The sequence below is a fragment of the Bombus pyrosoma genome, linkage group LG7 (genome assembly GCF_014825855.1).
Source record: "Bombus pyrosoma isolate SC7728 linkage group LG7, ASM1482585v1, whole genome shotgun sequence".
Classification (NCBI taxonomy): Eukaryota; Metazoa; Arthropoda; class Insecta; order Hymenoptera; family Apidae; genus Bombus; species Bombus pyrosoma.
Window position 1 is genome coordinate 5407546 of NC_057776.1, and position 16036 is coordinate 5423581.

Here is a 16036-nt window from a genome sequence, read left to right on the forward strand (position 1 = left end):
GCGCGCCTATTGCGTCACATCCATACGCAACCAGTCTCTCATTCTCTCTCTAGTCGTTCGTAATATTAATCACGTTCCGATTCTCAAGAGACACGAGCATTGCTTTGCGCACAATGCCGGCATACGCAATCGCAATGGGAATAAAAGAAGGAACGAAGCGGACAGGGCCGCGTGTTCTTCGCTCCGGCCACCGTTTTCCATCCGTCGTCTTCTACCGGTTTTCCTCTCTTACGCAATCCCCTTATCGCGCACTCAGGGTCTCCGGTGCTGGTTCTACTCCCGTGTCAAAGATATTTCCACCGATTTAACCAGCGTATCGTTTTTCCGGCAATGCCATCTGCGTTTCGCAATGGAAGAACGCGTTTGCCACGGCATTCTTTCCACTTTGTCTGATTTTCTCGAATAGGAGAATCGCCCTGACCCAACCAGTCTCGTTCGTTTCCATCCGAACGAACAGCTAAGTGGAATTGTCTCTTGCAAAATCGAACGCGTGACCTTGTAACGCGCCGGCAAACTCGTTTACAATTAACGTGGAATTAACTTGGTTGGAATGACATGTCGAAGGAATACGCGAGCTTGGTGTTCGGACGAGTTCGATTTCAAGCTTATCGATAACGTCTTTTCCATCTTTTTAATTGCGAAATAAGGTGCCACCAGTTGAAGTGTAGCAGCGAGATCGCAACGTGTGGACCGGTTAAAGCTTGGCCACGATCACGAGCTCGGCCGCGCCTTCGGCAATGGCTCGTGGCTACAGCTGCGATCGGTCGGTCCGCTGCGATCGGCCGCAATGTACATACTGTTTAACTGTACTTGCATACGGAAGAGCCACTTCCGCGTTATCCGCTCGTTATACGCGACGTAGGTACTTGTGCTATTGTCGCGCACCAGGCTTCCAAGCAAAGACAATTTTCTCGCTGCTTCGAGTCACGTTTGATTCGTGATTTCCCAACCGTTTTCCTGCACGCGGAAACTCGTTAAGTGTTTGCCAGCGGCGCCGTTTCTTTTTCTCTTTCTCTCGCTTTTTCTTCGTTTTTTAACTCGATTACGATCTCCACGATGCACACCGCTGCCTATAATCCATTCCATTTATCGCGAACCTCTTTCATTGTACCAGTGGCGAACACGACGAAGCGAGTTTCTTGCGCGGCTCGTTGCCTGGTCGCGTTCAGATCCAACAAATTGTTCGCAACGAGAGAAAGCAGTTCGCTTAGCGAGTTAACGTCTCGATGTGCAAGCAATCGCTGATAATCGACAAGATCTTCACGGGAATTTCGATACCGGTAGGGAAACACGAAATCGCAAGTAACAGGTGATCAGCTGAAATAACTTATGGTTTTATACGGAAGAATCGGCACGAGGAATTCCGCGTTGTCTCTAAGTACATAAAATATGTGTCTATCGCAGATGTTTCGCACGAGCCTTCTTCTTAACTCGCTTCGTCACGCGTCTTTCTTTTCTTGCGTTATTCCAAATGGGAAAATAGAGAGTAGATGGGAAGGTTCGCGCGTACCAATCCTTCGAATATCGCGGATTTATATGAAGTTCGATATTTGATAATTGAATATTAGAAAATCGAGAAGTTGGAAAATTTTGGAAATAAAGGTGGTTGGTCGTTGGAAACTTCGATACGTGGTAAAGCTTGTGGAATTCAGGTGTCTGCAAACAGGTATTGGGTTGTCTGAAAAGTTTCTTTCGTTTCATAGGGTGATAACAGATGAACAACAATTTCTGTTTTATATTATTTTATTGAATATTTATCTTTATATTATTTTATTTATTGAGGTGTGATCCATTTCGTTCTATTTCTATCATTATGTTCGTGCATGATTCAATAAACCAATATAAAAAAAAACATTATGCGTCTATTTCCTTATAAAGAAACATTTCGGACAACCTAATATTTCCAAGTTGCGATTCGTCCTCCCATTCAACTATCTATCGTCGCTTTTGATTCACGACTATCCCAGCAACTGCGAACAAAAGGTAGCTTCTGCCTGAGGACGTACAATACCTACATATTACGTATAACCAATGATTATCCTGTCACGCCATTGTATTCGCTGCTACATCGGTTACAGCGACATCTCGTTCTACCTTTTTCGAATAACTTGCGATGATGTAGCGCGGCGGGTCGCAGGTTCGTAGATGTCGCCGCATCTCGTTTTCGATATTCAACGCGTTTGCAGAATGATGTTCGAGCGTACTCTTTTGGAAGCTGCAGGACCACGGTACCGTAATACGCAGCAATTGGAAAAAGGAAGGATGGAGATTCCTTAGTTTACAGCGATGGTTATCGATGGGCGTGATTCCATTAGAGAGAAAAATATGGTACACGGCAGCGAACGATCCGAGCTGGATTTACACCGCTGCTTACGATATTGTCACGGTTCGCTCGAATCTTATTAAATTCCATGGAGCGTGACCGTACGCGCAAGCGTTCCCTCCACTCTCATATCCTCGAATATCGTAATCGAAGAAACCGTGACCGTAACCGTAAAACTCGGAACGCGTTCAAACGGCGACGGGATTCTAGAAAAGTGGACATTTCTGTCGACCGGCCCATTATTTTTCAATCGTTGAAATCCGCTCGAACGTGTTATACACAGTGTGGGCGTTCGCGTCTAACCGATGGTAACGGTGACGAAGATGGTAAAGATGGAAAAAGGGGTAGCGGAGAAGAGAGGCAGTGAAAACTAGCCTGCGAGTTTCCCCTGCTTTGAGAATCGGAACGAGAAAACAAGAGAAGAGTCTGGAGGGTGGCTTTTGCATATGCACGTGTGTGTGTGGCACACAGGGGCTGGAAAGGATGGAGGAGGTGTCGGCGTCCTCGGTATCGCAGGGGTCGAGAGAACGGGTTATGGAAGCGGCGGTGGTGGTGGTGGTGGTGGTGGTGGTGTTATTGGTGTCGGTGGGTGCGTCGGCGTCGGCGTCGGCGTCGGCGTCGGTGGCCGACCACAGCCACGTGCACGCCGCACGCAACGCCGTGTCACGCACAACGAGAAGCGCTATCATTCAGGTAGCGCCAACTATTGCACGATTTAACGTATATACATATACATATCATATACGATAGATTTACCTATATACATGCATACATACATACATATATATATATTTTCTTTATCTCGTATCACGCCTAGAGAATTAGAGTTTAGCTCAGCGGCTCGTGCGGAATCTACTTACCTACTAGGCGGAGCAGCATTTAGTCATTAGAGATACCACATTGTTAGTGATGTGTGGATTGTCGTTTCGGTAGGAAACATTATTTTCATTAGTTATCCGATGTTGTTACGTTCACTGAATCAGTGTGCATTTTCGACTGTTCATGTAGTTTTCTCTCCTCACCGATTTTTCGTTTCCTCGTCTGTCTTTATTTAGCGATACCGACCTAATTAATTAAATAGTTTTCTTAATTCCTCCCTAGCTACTTGTGTTTCGTTTCGTCCGATTATCTGGTCCTTTGTCTGATTTAACCGCTGTGCGGTTCGTTATACGAAGGAACAAGGTAAAAGCTAAGAAGATTGAAATCTGACTTCCAATTAAAACGTTATCGATCTGTTTTTAAGAAGTTAATCGAACGTGTAAAAGTGCGCGTCAACCACGTCTGTGTTTGTCTGTGTGTGTCTTTATTTATTTATTTATTTTTTTTTCTTTATATAACGCCACGTTGTTCGCTAGATAACATAAAGCAAAGTCTTTGATATAAATTTCCAGAGGGCTTGGTAAAGCGGCATTGTCGGGCCGTAAAGAAGAGAGGAGAATAGGGTTCGTGAAGGTACAAGAATCGCGATATCCTCCAAAGAGTTGTCTTTATACGCGGAAAAAAATTTATGAGGAACGCAAGCATCAGAAAGGGATCGCTGAATAGCTGACAGGCTGTCGAGCACTCGTTGGATAATTGCGATGCCGTTGGTGCTCGTCTTAATTAAGCGACGAGCCCCTCGGGCTTCGCACTTCACGGCACTGGCTGCGCTTCCACCACTCGTTGGCTTTTCCCGTGAATCCAATCTCTCTGCACCGTGCCATTGCTAACCGTAGAAAAAATCACGTTGTCGCGAACGCGATCGAATTAATCGTTAGACCCTTCGTTCTCGGTCGATTTGTAACGCGAACGCGTGCAAACAAGCCGATTAATGAAACGTCGTTACAAAGTACGTACTTGTCGATTTAACTGGAAGTCAGATCGTAAGATATCGTAAAGTCGATCGTATTGTACATATGAAATTTTCCAGTGTTAACGAATTAGCGAGTTTAGTATCGTGCAACGACGCGTGTAGATAACATAGATTATTTTCAGCGAATCCGTGTTGTTCCGCAACACGATCGCTGATGGTCTGTCGTAAGTGTGCACGATTTAGATCTTTATCCACGCACGTAGATATGATGTACAGTAACAGTCTAATTGTGCTTTATCGATCGAACGGAGAATACGTTTAGCCCATTCCGTGTTACTTTGATCTCATCTAATCGATCACGTTTGCTTTTTCTCTTTTTTTTTTTTTTCTTTTTTTGCCGATGATTTCGATCTCGTTCCTACGCGGCATCTTCTCAGACGAGTCGCAGAGGATCGTCGGATCGAATCATCGCTCGAGCCATCATCATTTCACGTGTCACGATTCATCCGTAATTAATCTTAGTAATCCGTAAATCATCATTCTCATCAGTAGTGATCACAGGCATACGCGTGATTCGACCTCTTCATGTTCTTCTTCTCTGAAAGTATATAATTTAGATAACATTAAATATCGCCACAACGATCGACCAAAGTATGTTAATTCAATTATTAGAAATTTAAAGCACGTAAGTTTCTTCTTTTACCATCTGCTATCCGATCCATTGCTATTTTCCAGACCCTAACGGACAGGTAAAGTCAATGAATCGTAGGATTTAACAAAGAAGAAGAAAAAGGGGAGAACAGTGGAACGATTTAAAGGTGCATAGAACTTGAAGAGGTTATCACGTTCTTTCTTTGATGTAGCTCGCTTGCTTGTAACCCCTCGTACGTACCGATTCGCGCAGAGATGCTTTTACACCTTAGATACCTTTGTAATTCGACTTAGCCGAGACCGGTTGTTCCACCTTCGGGTGACTCGAGATCGCAGCCAGCCATCCGTTGGCATTCTTGCGACTTGCTTCGACACACTCGCGAATCTGCCCGCAACATCTCGATTTTTCCGTATCGGCTATTAGTCGACTCGCTCGAGCATTGACAATTTGTGTGTAAACAATCGTGAAATACCGCGTTTCCGCATACTTGCTTATTCAAACGGATGATAATCCCGGAAATTCGTGATAACGTTCCAAAGATGGCTTACGAGACGCTCTTCTATTCCTTTTTTATTCTATTTTTCCCTCCCTTCTATCTTTTCTTTTTTTCTTTTATTTTTTCCGATTGCTTTTCTTTTTCAAACTAATAGCCAGTCTTTAAAATGCACTGTTACACGCGTTCAGCAGTTCCTACACGCCGGTATCGATAATGAAGAAAAGTTGCTAAGACCGTTAAGTCGTATGCGACTACGAGTTGCTGCGACCAACTCGATCGAATCGTTACCGACACGCTGTTCCTACGAAACAGACGAAACCAAATTTCTAGAGACTTACATAACCGAACGACGTTGTAAAATGATCGATTTTAGAGTTGTTTAATTTCCCTGAGCAGAGCAATGTCCTTAGAAACTGTACAATTTGTAATAACAGCAACTGTGTTCCGCGGCAGATAAAAATAAAGAAGAAACAACGAAGAGAGAAAACACAGCAGTCGTACAATATCCTTGTTTAATGCCTTTGGTCGAAGGAAAGAGACAATTTAAAGAAAATGGCGAATCTGGTGTGAAGCTCTACTTTATCGATTTATGGTACAGTCGGTTGAAAATTTAGCGCTATCGTAGCTGTTAATATGTGAAATTGCACGCAGATCTTTCCGATCGTTTCGCAAACGTTGAAAGATTTCTATCTACGAGTTAGACGACACGAGACAGGTATAATTTATCCGCATATTCGTCGATAGTAAAATCGTGAAACACGTTGGTCTGGTGCTTAGTCGTCGCGTTGCATTCCAAGCGTCTTTAAAAGCTGCCAACTGGAATTCAAGTTACGTGGAAGTGGTCCCGCCGGCGAGATCGAATCGCGTCACAGCCCACCTCCTCTTCCGACTTCCCTGCGCTACTGCACAGCTGCGAACAATCGATAAAAGTGAAATCGTCGTCGTGGCAGCTTGCGAAGGTGGAACGACCGATCATCGACGGCGCCGTTTAGAACCTGCCCGAACAAACGACTCTCTTCAACCCCTTTCCAGTTTCTTCGCTCAGATCACATCCAATTTAGAAGAGAAACCCACCATGGAATAATAACGTCGAGACGAATGGATCGAATTTGTTCGCACGCCGCCCTTTCTTTGCCCAGCTTCGTCGCGCTTCACCGTCGGTCAAGTTGAACAGTAGGCGACGATATTCGGTTGGCAACTAAGTGATTGCGGATTTTGTCGATACCACCTAATGACAAAATCCGCAATCACTTAGTTGCCAACGCAATAAATTCCAATGGCATTTAAATGCCACACTCGAGGCGAACTTAGCGCGTGCAAAGGTCCATTCGTTTCGTCCTGTCCAAGTACAGCCCTGTTGAGACGCCTGCCCTACAAAATGAAAGAACGTTGGTGAAATGTGGTTCGTCTGGGTACGGTGGTAGAAGATACACGATAGAAATTTAGCGATCCCTGCCACTCCTGGTAGATCTCCTTTCTTTGTCTATGTGGCATTGTTGTTGTTGTGTTGCATGCAGGAGGCCGGCTAGTACCTGGCGGGATCGCCAGTCCCCCGGGATCTGGCGGCTCCACCGGAAACACCGGGAATTCGAACTCAGCGGCTGCGAGACGCGGCAATCGCAGACTCACGCGCAATGAGAGCCGCTATCATTCCGGTGAGTACATCACAGCTGGACGATTAACACTAGAACTACCATACCAGTCAAATTGACTGGTTTTACAATTTTATTTTCAAATTCCTACTTCATGTTATATTCTTTTTCCTCATCGTTGTAATGACTTTCGCAACGCAATAACTACAAGAATAATATAATGAATTTTATTTTGTTTTTCATGTATTCAATCTGAAAATAGTTTTGTATCAAGGCTCTTTATACCAATACCAGTCAAAATGACTGGTACTTGTCGAAGTGTAAAAAGGTTCTGCAATCTGTTTATCGAACCCCGATTAACCAGTTTCCTCGTTTCCTACAACTTGTCACACGTTTTCCAAATTTTTACTGCGTATCATTCGATATGAGGATATCAGTTATCAGGAAGATTTCGGATCGATCGCTAGATCGCTAGATGTTAACACTAGAAATACCACACCACTCAAAATGACTGGTTCTACAATTTTACAAACGTGTCAACCCTCGTTTAGGGATGATGGTCCCAGCTGGATTAAAAATACCAAAAATATACTACGTAACATGGAATTCCTTTTGTAAAAAAAGTAATAAATCGATAAATATAAAAATATTCTGGTATTACGTATTTTTTGAAGACCAGTCATTTTGACTTTGGTAGAGATAGCTTCGTGTTAACTATCGGTAGTTGTAGTGTTAAACGATCGAAAGCGACGAAAAGAAACGTTAACGAGTCCTTAACCCTCGCACGACGGCGATACGAAATACATGCGCCACCGTTTATTTATTCAAAGCGTAGCGGCGAACGATTCTCTCCGTCCCTCGATACTCGTTCCCTTGTAAACCGGCTTCATCCTACCTCGCTTTCCCGTCTAGTTTATCTTCCTTTTTCCCCGCTATCGTTTCCTCCTTCGCGTTTCCCACCAATCGTAAACGTCTCGTTCGCCGTGTCTCTCCTTCTTCTTCCTTCGTCCACGCTTTTTACGTCTCGGTGAAGTAATTAAAATCGGCGTTACCTTTCTTCTCCGGAGGTAACACCTGCTTCTTCGTGTCGTTTCGCTGGAACACGGCAGATCTTGAAATTTGTACTCGGTGCAGTGCAGCTCCGCCGGGCATCCACTCGAACATATTCAAACGTAATGGACGAATTAGTAAGGAGGCCGTCGTCGCAAGGGTTAACCCAGCAATCGTAGAAACTGGACGCGACGAATTCTCGATCAATAAGATCCTACGCTGACGTTTCGCCGTGCTACGCCGCGGCAATTCCAGACGATCCTCGTCTGCTCTGTCTTATCGCTGAAAATCGTATTGATCGAGGGTGCGTCGTGGCTCGATCACACGGTGTATTATTAATCGAAGAATTAAGATCCGCTACACTGGACACGCTTGAAAATCGTGACTTGCGTGTAAATGAATCGTAGCGCATTAAGCTCGATTAGCTAGATACACGGAAACATGGTTGGCGAGTGCAAGGAATGCGCTTTCGGTGCCAGTGGTCTCGACTCTGACAAAGCATTCGCTGCGTCTGAACGTGTATGCGGGCAATTACTTTTAAGCAAACTGTAAAATCCGTAGCTACTACGTAACGCTATACAATGCTGCAACTAGCTTGGTATCGTACGATCATTCGGAATTGTGTAGAATGAAAGTGTCCTTTGTCGAACTCGTTGCAAAGTAAAAACCGTTTAACGTTGAAAGTAAGCGTCGATCGAACGAGCTTTCTGCATGCTGGCGAATCGAAATCTGTTACGTATACACACGTACGTGTATCTATATCGGTAGTAGTCGTCGGAACGGAACGAAAATCGAACGGTTCTCTGTGCGTTAAACTCCGTGTAGAAACTTGGTTTATACAGAGGAAGAGAGATGCTTGACCGGCACATCCCGCAGGCCGCAGCTGGTGCACCGTTAGCGCTCGAAGAGGACCAACTTGGAGCGCGCAACATAAGTCCGTGTCGATCCGAGTAACATTTGCGCGCCACATTTACACGGAAACCCCGATCGATAGATCACAATAGTCGCTCTATGCATCCTCTTCCCGTTTCGCAACTATTTTCGGTGACCGAAGTGTCTTTGATTCCTCGTCGCGTTTATTCTTCGACGCGTCAACGCTGTTGCAGGTATTTTTAATTGTATCGAAGAGCGATATTTTTTAAATTTATCGAAAGGCATAACGAAGCGTAATAAAGACGAGTGGATTGAAAGGACGAGTCGTTGCATTTCCGGCCGAGCTATACTTCTATCGTTATTACGTTCTAACGTCGGGACACAACTCGTTACGCGGAGCAATTGCGCGATTGCACGTGAGAGTGCAGGCGCGTGTACCGCTAGAAATAAGATAATTCGACACGCTTGGTTCTTGACAAATTCTCGATAGATCAGCCCAGCAGCAAGCTACGAAAGCCTACAACCTTCGAATTTACTGGATTCTTTCGCCGTGGAACGAGTTTGAAAATTGTCGAAATTTCCATGCAAATGCTAATGTATCTATATACCGAGCAAACACTCGTTAGGAATTGAAAGGACGCGCGTGAACGTAGAAAAAAGAAAAAAAGGAAAAATCATACTGTTATGCAAGTTGCGTAAAAGCTTTGCCGCATACCGACTTAGGCTGTGGTGTTGAGCGTTGCAAGATTTTTTCGCGTGTCTTCTTTATTATAGCAGCTAATGCCGATGCGTTATGAAAAGTTCGCGAGCTCGTTCGCGGTTGATTAATCGACTCTGAATGCCCAGAGGTGCGCCAGGAGGCGGTGCAACAAGCTTTGGCAGCGATGCAGGGTCGTCCGAAGCCGTCGTTGCCGATGCCATCGAAAAGAACCTCCGTGATGGCTAGGAGTCCCGACCGAGAGCGTCGCGACAGCGGGGAGTCGAGTAGCGACGAGGACAGCGTCGTCACCGAAGAGAGTCCTGGTGCTGGTGGTCCAACGGGTATATATCCTCAGATATCGTTATTGTCTTCCTTCGCTTGTCTCCTTCTTGCGCTACGATAAATTGCCTGCATCTTCCTGACTATATAGCTAGTTCGATCGTTTACCTATTTGCACACGGCAAACGATGGAACAGGTTATGCGACTTTTTAATTGAACGCAGCGCTTGCATTCCGTACGGTTAATGCAAATCCGTTGTGATGATACTCGAGATACTCGAGACAAGCGACTCATGGTACAGCAGTTTAGTACCATCGAGAAATAACGACGAAGAGGAGATCCTCGTGGCTGCCGGAGTGATTGCATGGGGGAATTTTAGGCACAGGACTGTCGGATACCAGCAGCACCGGTTCGGCGCGAGACACGCCTCCGCCTCCGAGACCACCGGCTAGGAGACCTCCTTGCGCGGACATCACAGATATCGCGGAATACACGCCTCACGCGTACTGCAACATCCAGCCGCCGGATGTGACGCACACCAGCAACACTCCGGCTGCACAGCAGTCGACCAGGCGACCTGGCGCTGATCGAGTCAATCGTTATCACGTCGTCGAGGATCAGAACAACACTGGCACTACCGGCCGCTGGAAAGTATCCGCCAAGATTCAACAGTTGCTGAATACTTTGAAACGACCGAAACGACGACCGTTGCCCGAATTCTACGAGGACGATGACATCGAGCTGGAAATCGCGGCCAATCCCAAAGATCCGAACGCTCCGAAACCGGAAGGCGGCTCTATGACCTCCGCCGTTGGCGAACAACTGTCGGTCGCCGCGGGATTGCCCAGGTCGCTCGAGGCTGCCATACAAAGGTAAGCAGGTCAGACGAGGGTTGTAATTTTGTTGTATTTTTTTCTTTTGCTTTTTCTTGGATCATCGATAATTTGACGACGGTGTATTTTGGACAAAATGTACATTTTTGTAAATCTCACAGGTATGGCTCGGCATCGTATAAAGCGCCAGTGGCAACAGTTCTCGATCCAAACGGCAAGCTTTGCGTAACGCTCACCTATGGGAAGCTTCTGAGTCGTTCTCATAAAATAGCCTACACGCTGTTGAACAAGGCTCTAAGTCGCGGCGGGGATTGTTGTTTGAAACCTGGCGATCGGATCGCCCTGGTTTACCCGAACAACGACCCGATTAGCTTCATGTGCGCATTTTACGGTTGTCTTCAAGCCGGCATTGTGCCTGTGCCGATCGAAGTCCCTTTGACGCGCCGAGACGCAGGCTCCCAGCAAATCGGTTTCCTTTTGGGCAGCTGTGGAATTCAGGTGAATCAACGGGCAAAGTAACAATCTTGCTCTGCTATTTCTATCGAATTTCCTCTCCAAGTATATCGAAAATGGTTTTTAGGTGGCATTAACCAGCGAAGCTTGTCTGAAAGGTCTGCCAAAAACGGCGGCCGGCGAGGTAGTAGCATTCAAAGGTTGGCCAAAGCTTCACTGGTTCGTTACGGAACATCTGGGCAAAACGCCGAAAGATTGGCTGCCACCGCCGCGATTAACCGACGATACTCCGGCGTACATCGAGTACACCACGGACAAGGACGGGTCGGTGATGGGAGTGACGGTGACGAGATCGGCGATGCTGGCACATTGTCGAGCTCTGACGCAAGCCTGCGGCTACACGGAGGGAGAGAACGCCGTCTGCGTTTTAGACTTCAAACGAGAGGTTGGCCTGTGGCACAGCACCCTCACCAGCGTTCTAAACGGGATGCACGTGATCTTTATTCCGTACGCTCTGATGAAAGTAAATCCCGCGAGCTGGATGCAAATGATCACCAAGCATCGTGCCAGCGTGGCTGTGGTGAAATCGCGAGACCTCCACTGGGGTCTTCTTGCCACGAAAGATCACAAGGACATTTCCTTGTCGTCACTGAGATTGTTGTTGGTCGCGGACGGTGCCAATCCCTGGTCACTTTCTTCCTGCGACCAATTCCTCTCGGTATTCCAATCTAAAGGTCTGCGGCCTGATGCCGTGTGTCCGTGCGCGTCCTCCAGCGAAGCTCTCACCGTATCGGTGAGAAGACCAGGCCGTGCTGGAGTAAACGCCACTGGACGAGGCGTGCTCTCTATGTCTGGTCTGAGTTACGGCGTTGTCAGAGTCGATCAAGAGAATTCTCTCACTTCCTTGACTCTTCAAGATTGCGGCCAAGTGATGCCCGGAAGTATGTATCTATGCCAACATTCCCAAACCGTTCTACTTTAAGCGATTTGTAACGAACGAAATTGGAAACGTTCCTTTTCTTCAGGTATCGTTGTTGTGATCAAGATGGAAGGACAACCGTTCATCTGCAAAACCGACGAAGTAGGCGAGATCTGCGTGCATAGTTCGGCAACTGGAAACCAATATTGGGGATTACAGGGACTGACGAATAATACGTTTAAAGTCTCCCCGCTTCAAGCCGATGGAAGTCCGCTGGGTGACGTAGAATACACCCGTTCTGGTCTATTGGGCTTTCTGGGTCCTGGTGGTCTTGTGTTCGTTTGCGGTTCGCGCGATGGTCTTATGACGGTCACGGGAAGGAAACATAACGCCGACGATATCATTGCTACTGTGTTAGCCGTTGAACCCATGAAGTTCATTTATCGTGGAAGAATAGCCGTTTTCAGCGTACGCGTTCTCAGGGACGAGCGAATATGCGTCGTTGCAGAACAAAGACCCGACTGCAGCGAAGAGGAAGTACGTTTTTAACGATACTCTCGAATCGTTATTCGCACAACGCGAATTCTATATGTACGGTACACATCTGTACGACGTTTATTTCCTCAGAGTTTCCAATGGATGTCCCGAGTGCTTCAAGCGGTAGATTCCATTCACGCTGTTGGAATATATTGTCTAGCGTTGGTTCCGCCAAATTACCTTCCGAAAACACCGCTGGGCGGTATTCATTTGTCGGAAACGAAACGACGTTTCCTAGAGGGTACTCTGCACCCGGCTAATGTTCTTCTTTGTCCGCACACTTGTGTTACCAATCTACCCAAACCACGCGAAGTCCATTCAGGTAAGAGATTGCACATTCACCTGTGAGTACTATCCCCGAACCAGGTGTCGATTAGAGTTACGGACCTTCGATGATTACATGAATGTCAGCAAGTACAAAGACGTATATACGTTCTTTTTTGTTGTAACATTACTTCGTTTTTTCTTTGCCTATTATAATTTAAGCGGAGATCCAAGAAATTGGTACAAGGTTCGATAGGCTGAACATTTAACGGTGCACTACGATGCTGTATTGATAGAAGGTTTACCAATTTGTCGGATCGTTTCGCTTAAATGTACATGAGAATGATTAATTGGGAGAATGAATGAGCAGTTCTTTTATAATTAATTCGCGGTCACAATATCGCTCTGTTCAAAAATTCTCATTAACGTGAAGGAACGTAACACTTACGCTTTCTTACAAAGTTATCAGTAGGCTTCAATAACTTAGCACAAATGTACAAAGTATATAACTGTCTCTTGCTACATATCATGTATTGTTAACCCACCCAACACTAAAAATATTTAATGCTTAGCATGTTATTCTATTATTTTTGCCCTTCTTTCTTTTGGCTGAGTTCCGAACACCCTAGTAGTAGTCCAAGCCTATAGACAAATTGTTTCTAGCGATGTGAGATTCCTCTTGATATTCTCTGTATATACAAGTACTCTGAACTTTCACGCGCGCAAGAAAAGAAAAAGCTGCCTTTTTACCTTCGATCGGTTGCATCCATGTTTTTTTCTTTTTTACACGATGCTTTCCTATAATTTCACATCGCTACCTCACCAGACGTTCACGTTTTCGAGAAACACCGAATTGATTTTTGTTTGATAAGTATGTACAGTCCATGGAATGCTCAGAGCACGTCGATATAAAGGACGCGCGTAAATCACCTTTCGACAATAACGAACCAGTTCACGTACCTAGCTTTGATTTTCCGGCCTCAGTCAGGGGAGAGTGTGTGAGCTACTCATTATTGGGTTGAGTGTTTGTGTTGGTTTACTAACGGAATGGTGCGGGGGCGTGTAGCGGGGGATTCTGTTGCAGACGTTGGTCCGGCCAGTGTCATGGTGGGCAACATTGTTCAGGGTAATAGACTAGCTTCGGCTCAAGGACGAGACATGGGTGTCCTAGACGAGGATAGTGATAATGCTAAAAAGGTTCGTCTTTGCCAGAAATTGTTTCTTCTTTTTAAACATAATTGTTACGAAAATTTCTCCGTTTATTTAAATTTATATCCTCGTTTTGCGATTTACATTCTAATATTATTGATTTGCAGTATCAATTTATTTCGGAAATACTTCGATGGCGTGCCGTTAGTACCTCCGACCACGTTATTTTCACGTCGCTGAATGCAAAAGGAGCCGTAGCAACTTCCTTGTCATGCTCTCAGTTGCACAAGAAAGCCGAGCGGATCGGCAATCTGTTGTTAGATCGTGGAAGAATCAATACCGGAGATCACGTGGCATTAATATTTCCTCCTGGTACTGACCTGATATGCGCGTTTTATGGTTGCCTGTATGTTGGCGCCGTGCCAGTTACGATTAGGCCACCTCACCCGCAAAACCTCCAAACCACTTTACCAACCGTTCGCATGATCGTGGACGTCAGTAAGTCTGTGCTCGTGCTCACGAATCAAAATATCCTGAAACTGTTGAAAACAAAGGTACATCGATACGTTATGATTCTAATGTACTCTACGTAACACGATCAGTATCTTGTGTTTAACCCTTTAACTGCTCAGCTTGAACGGATCTTGACGATTAACTTTTTCGTTCTACCCCCGTTGCTCGACAAATATCTTCCTGAGTTATCCTTGGATTTCTACTAAAGCGGTTAAAGTGTTAAAATGTATCTCACGAATGATTAATTTGCCTATTTTCCTTGCTATCGTACAGGAAGCGAATAATGTTGTCGACATTAAGAGTTGGCCGACGATTCTCGATATGGACGACATGCCAAAGAAGAAGCTACCTGTTATGTACCGAGCGCCCACAGCGGAGATGCTGGCTTATTTGGACTTCAGCGTCTCGACGACGGGAATGCTCGCAGGAATTAAAATGTCCCACGCAGCGGTGACGTCTCTTTGTCGTGCCATGAAACTTGCCTGCGAATTGTATCCATCTAGACACATCGCTCTGTGCTTAGATCCCTACTCTGGATTAGGATTCGCTCTTTGGTGTTTGAGCAGTATATACAGCGGTCATCATTCCATACTTATACCACCGTCGGAGGTTCGTTTCCATATCGTAAACGCGAGAACGAAAAAGAAGCTTTTAATATTCTTGTTTGTAGGTGGAAGCCAATCCGGCATTGTGGCTGTCGGCAGTTAGTCAGTCCAGAGTAAGAGATACGTTCTGTTCTTACGGTGTGATGGAATTGTGCACGAAAGGTCTCGGTTCTTCTGTTCATGCTCTGAAAGCGAGAGGCGTTAGTTTGGCCTGTGTTAGAACGTGCGTCGTTGTCGCTGAAGAAAGACCGCGAATCGCACTTACTACGAGCTTCAGTAAACTCTTCTCCGCTTTGGGTCTGAGTCCCCGTGCCGTCTCGACCTCGTTCGGATGTAGAGTAAACACCGCTATTTGCTTACAGGTTTGATCGCTTACAAATTTCCAAAGATTATTTAACAAGTTGCTAAGGTTTTTATTACTCGATGTTAAATAGTACGATTGACACGCAGGGTGCATCGAGCCCAGAACCTTCTACGGTATACGTTGATCTCCGCGCATTGCGCAACGACCGAGTATCTCTGGTTGAAAGAGGTAGTCCGCATTCTTTGTGCCTGATGGAATCAGGCAAATTATTACCAGGAGTGAAAGTAATCATTGCCAATCCAGAAACGAAAGGACAATGCGGAGATTCTCATTTAGGCGAAATTTGGGTGCAGTCTGCTCACAATGCCAGCGGCTATTTCACGATATACGGCGACGAGAGCGACTACGCGGATCATTTTAACGCTCGCCTCGTAACAGGAAACACGAATGAAGTTTACGCCAGAACTGGTTATCTCGGTTTCCTAAGACGTACCGAAAGCGTTCAACAGTCGGTTATCAGTGACATTCCCGGTGACACATCTACCGAGGCGGATCTGGTTCCTGGTGATTCCGAGTTACATGATGCTGTGTTCGTGGTTGGCGCCCTCGACGAAGCCATTTTACTTAGAGGAATGCGATATCACCCGATCGATATCGAAAACAGCGTAATGAGGTGTCACAAGAAAATAGCAGAATGGTAA

At 45.7% G+C, this 16036-nt stretch overlaps 1 protein-coding gene across 9 annotated transcripts in view; it reads left to right on the forward strand.

Moving 5' to 3' along the window:
- Window positions 1–16036, forward strand: part of LOC122569534 (disco-interacting protein 2) — a 40891-nt gene that overhangs the window by 19386 nt on the left and 5469 nt on the right. For 2 of the 9 annotated variants that reach the window (XM_043730698.1, XM_043730703.1), the window contains 13 exons: window positions 2795–3016; window positions 6781–6918; window positions 9625–9819; window positions 10138–10630; window positions 10753–11089; window positions 11172–11985; window positions 12070–12500; window positions 12591–12822; window positions 13831–13961; window positions 14081–14467; window positions 14700–15035; window positions 15097–15393; window positions 15482–16032. In XM_043730698.1, coding sequence (XP_043586633.1) covers window positions 2795–3016; window positions 6781–6918; window positions 9625–9819; window positions 10138–10630; window positions 10753–11089; window positions 11172–11985; window positions 12070–12500; window positions 12591–12822; window positions 13831–13961; window positions 14081–14467; window positions 14700–15035; window positions 15097–15393; window positions 15482–16032 — 4564 coding nt within the window. The remainder of the gene's footprint in view (window positions 1–2794; window positions 3017–6780; window positions 6919–9624; window positions 9820–10137; window positions 10631–10752; window positions 11090–11171; window positions 11986–12069; window positions 12501–12590; window positions 12823–13830; window positions 13962–14080; window positions 14468–14699; window positions 15036–15096; window positions 15394–15481; window positions 16033–16036) is intronic. The other 7 variants (XM_043730704.1, XM_043730701.1, XM_043730705.1 and 4 more) reach the window with 5 other exon arrangements.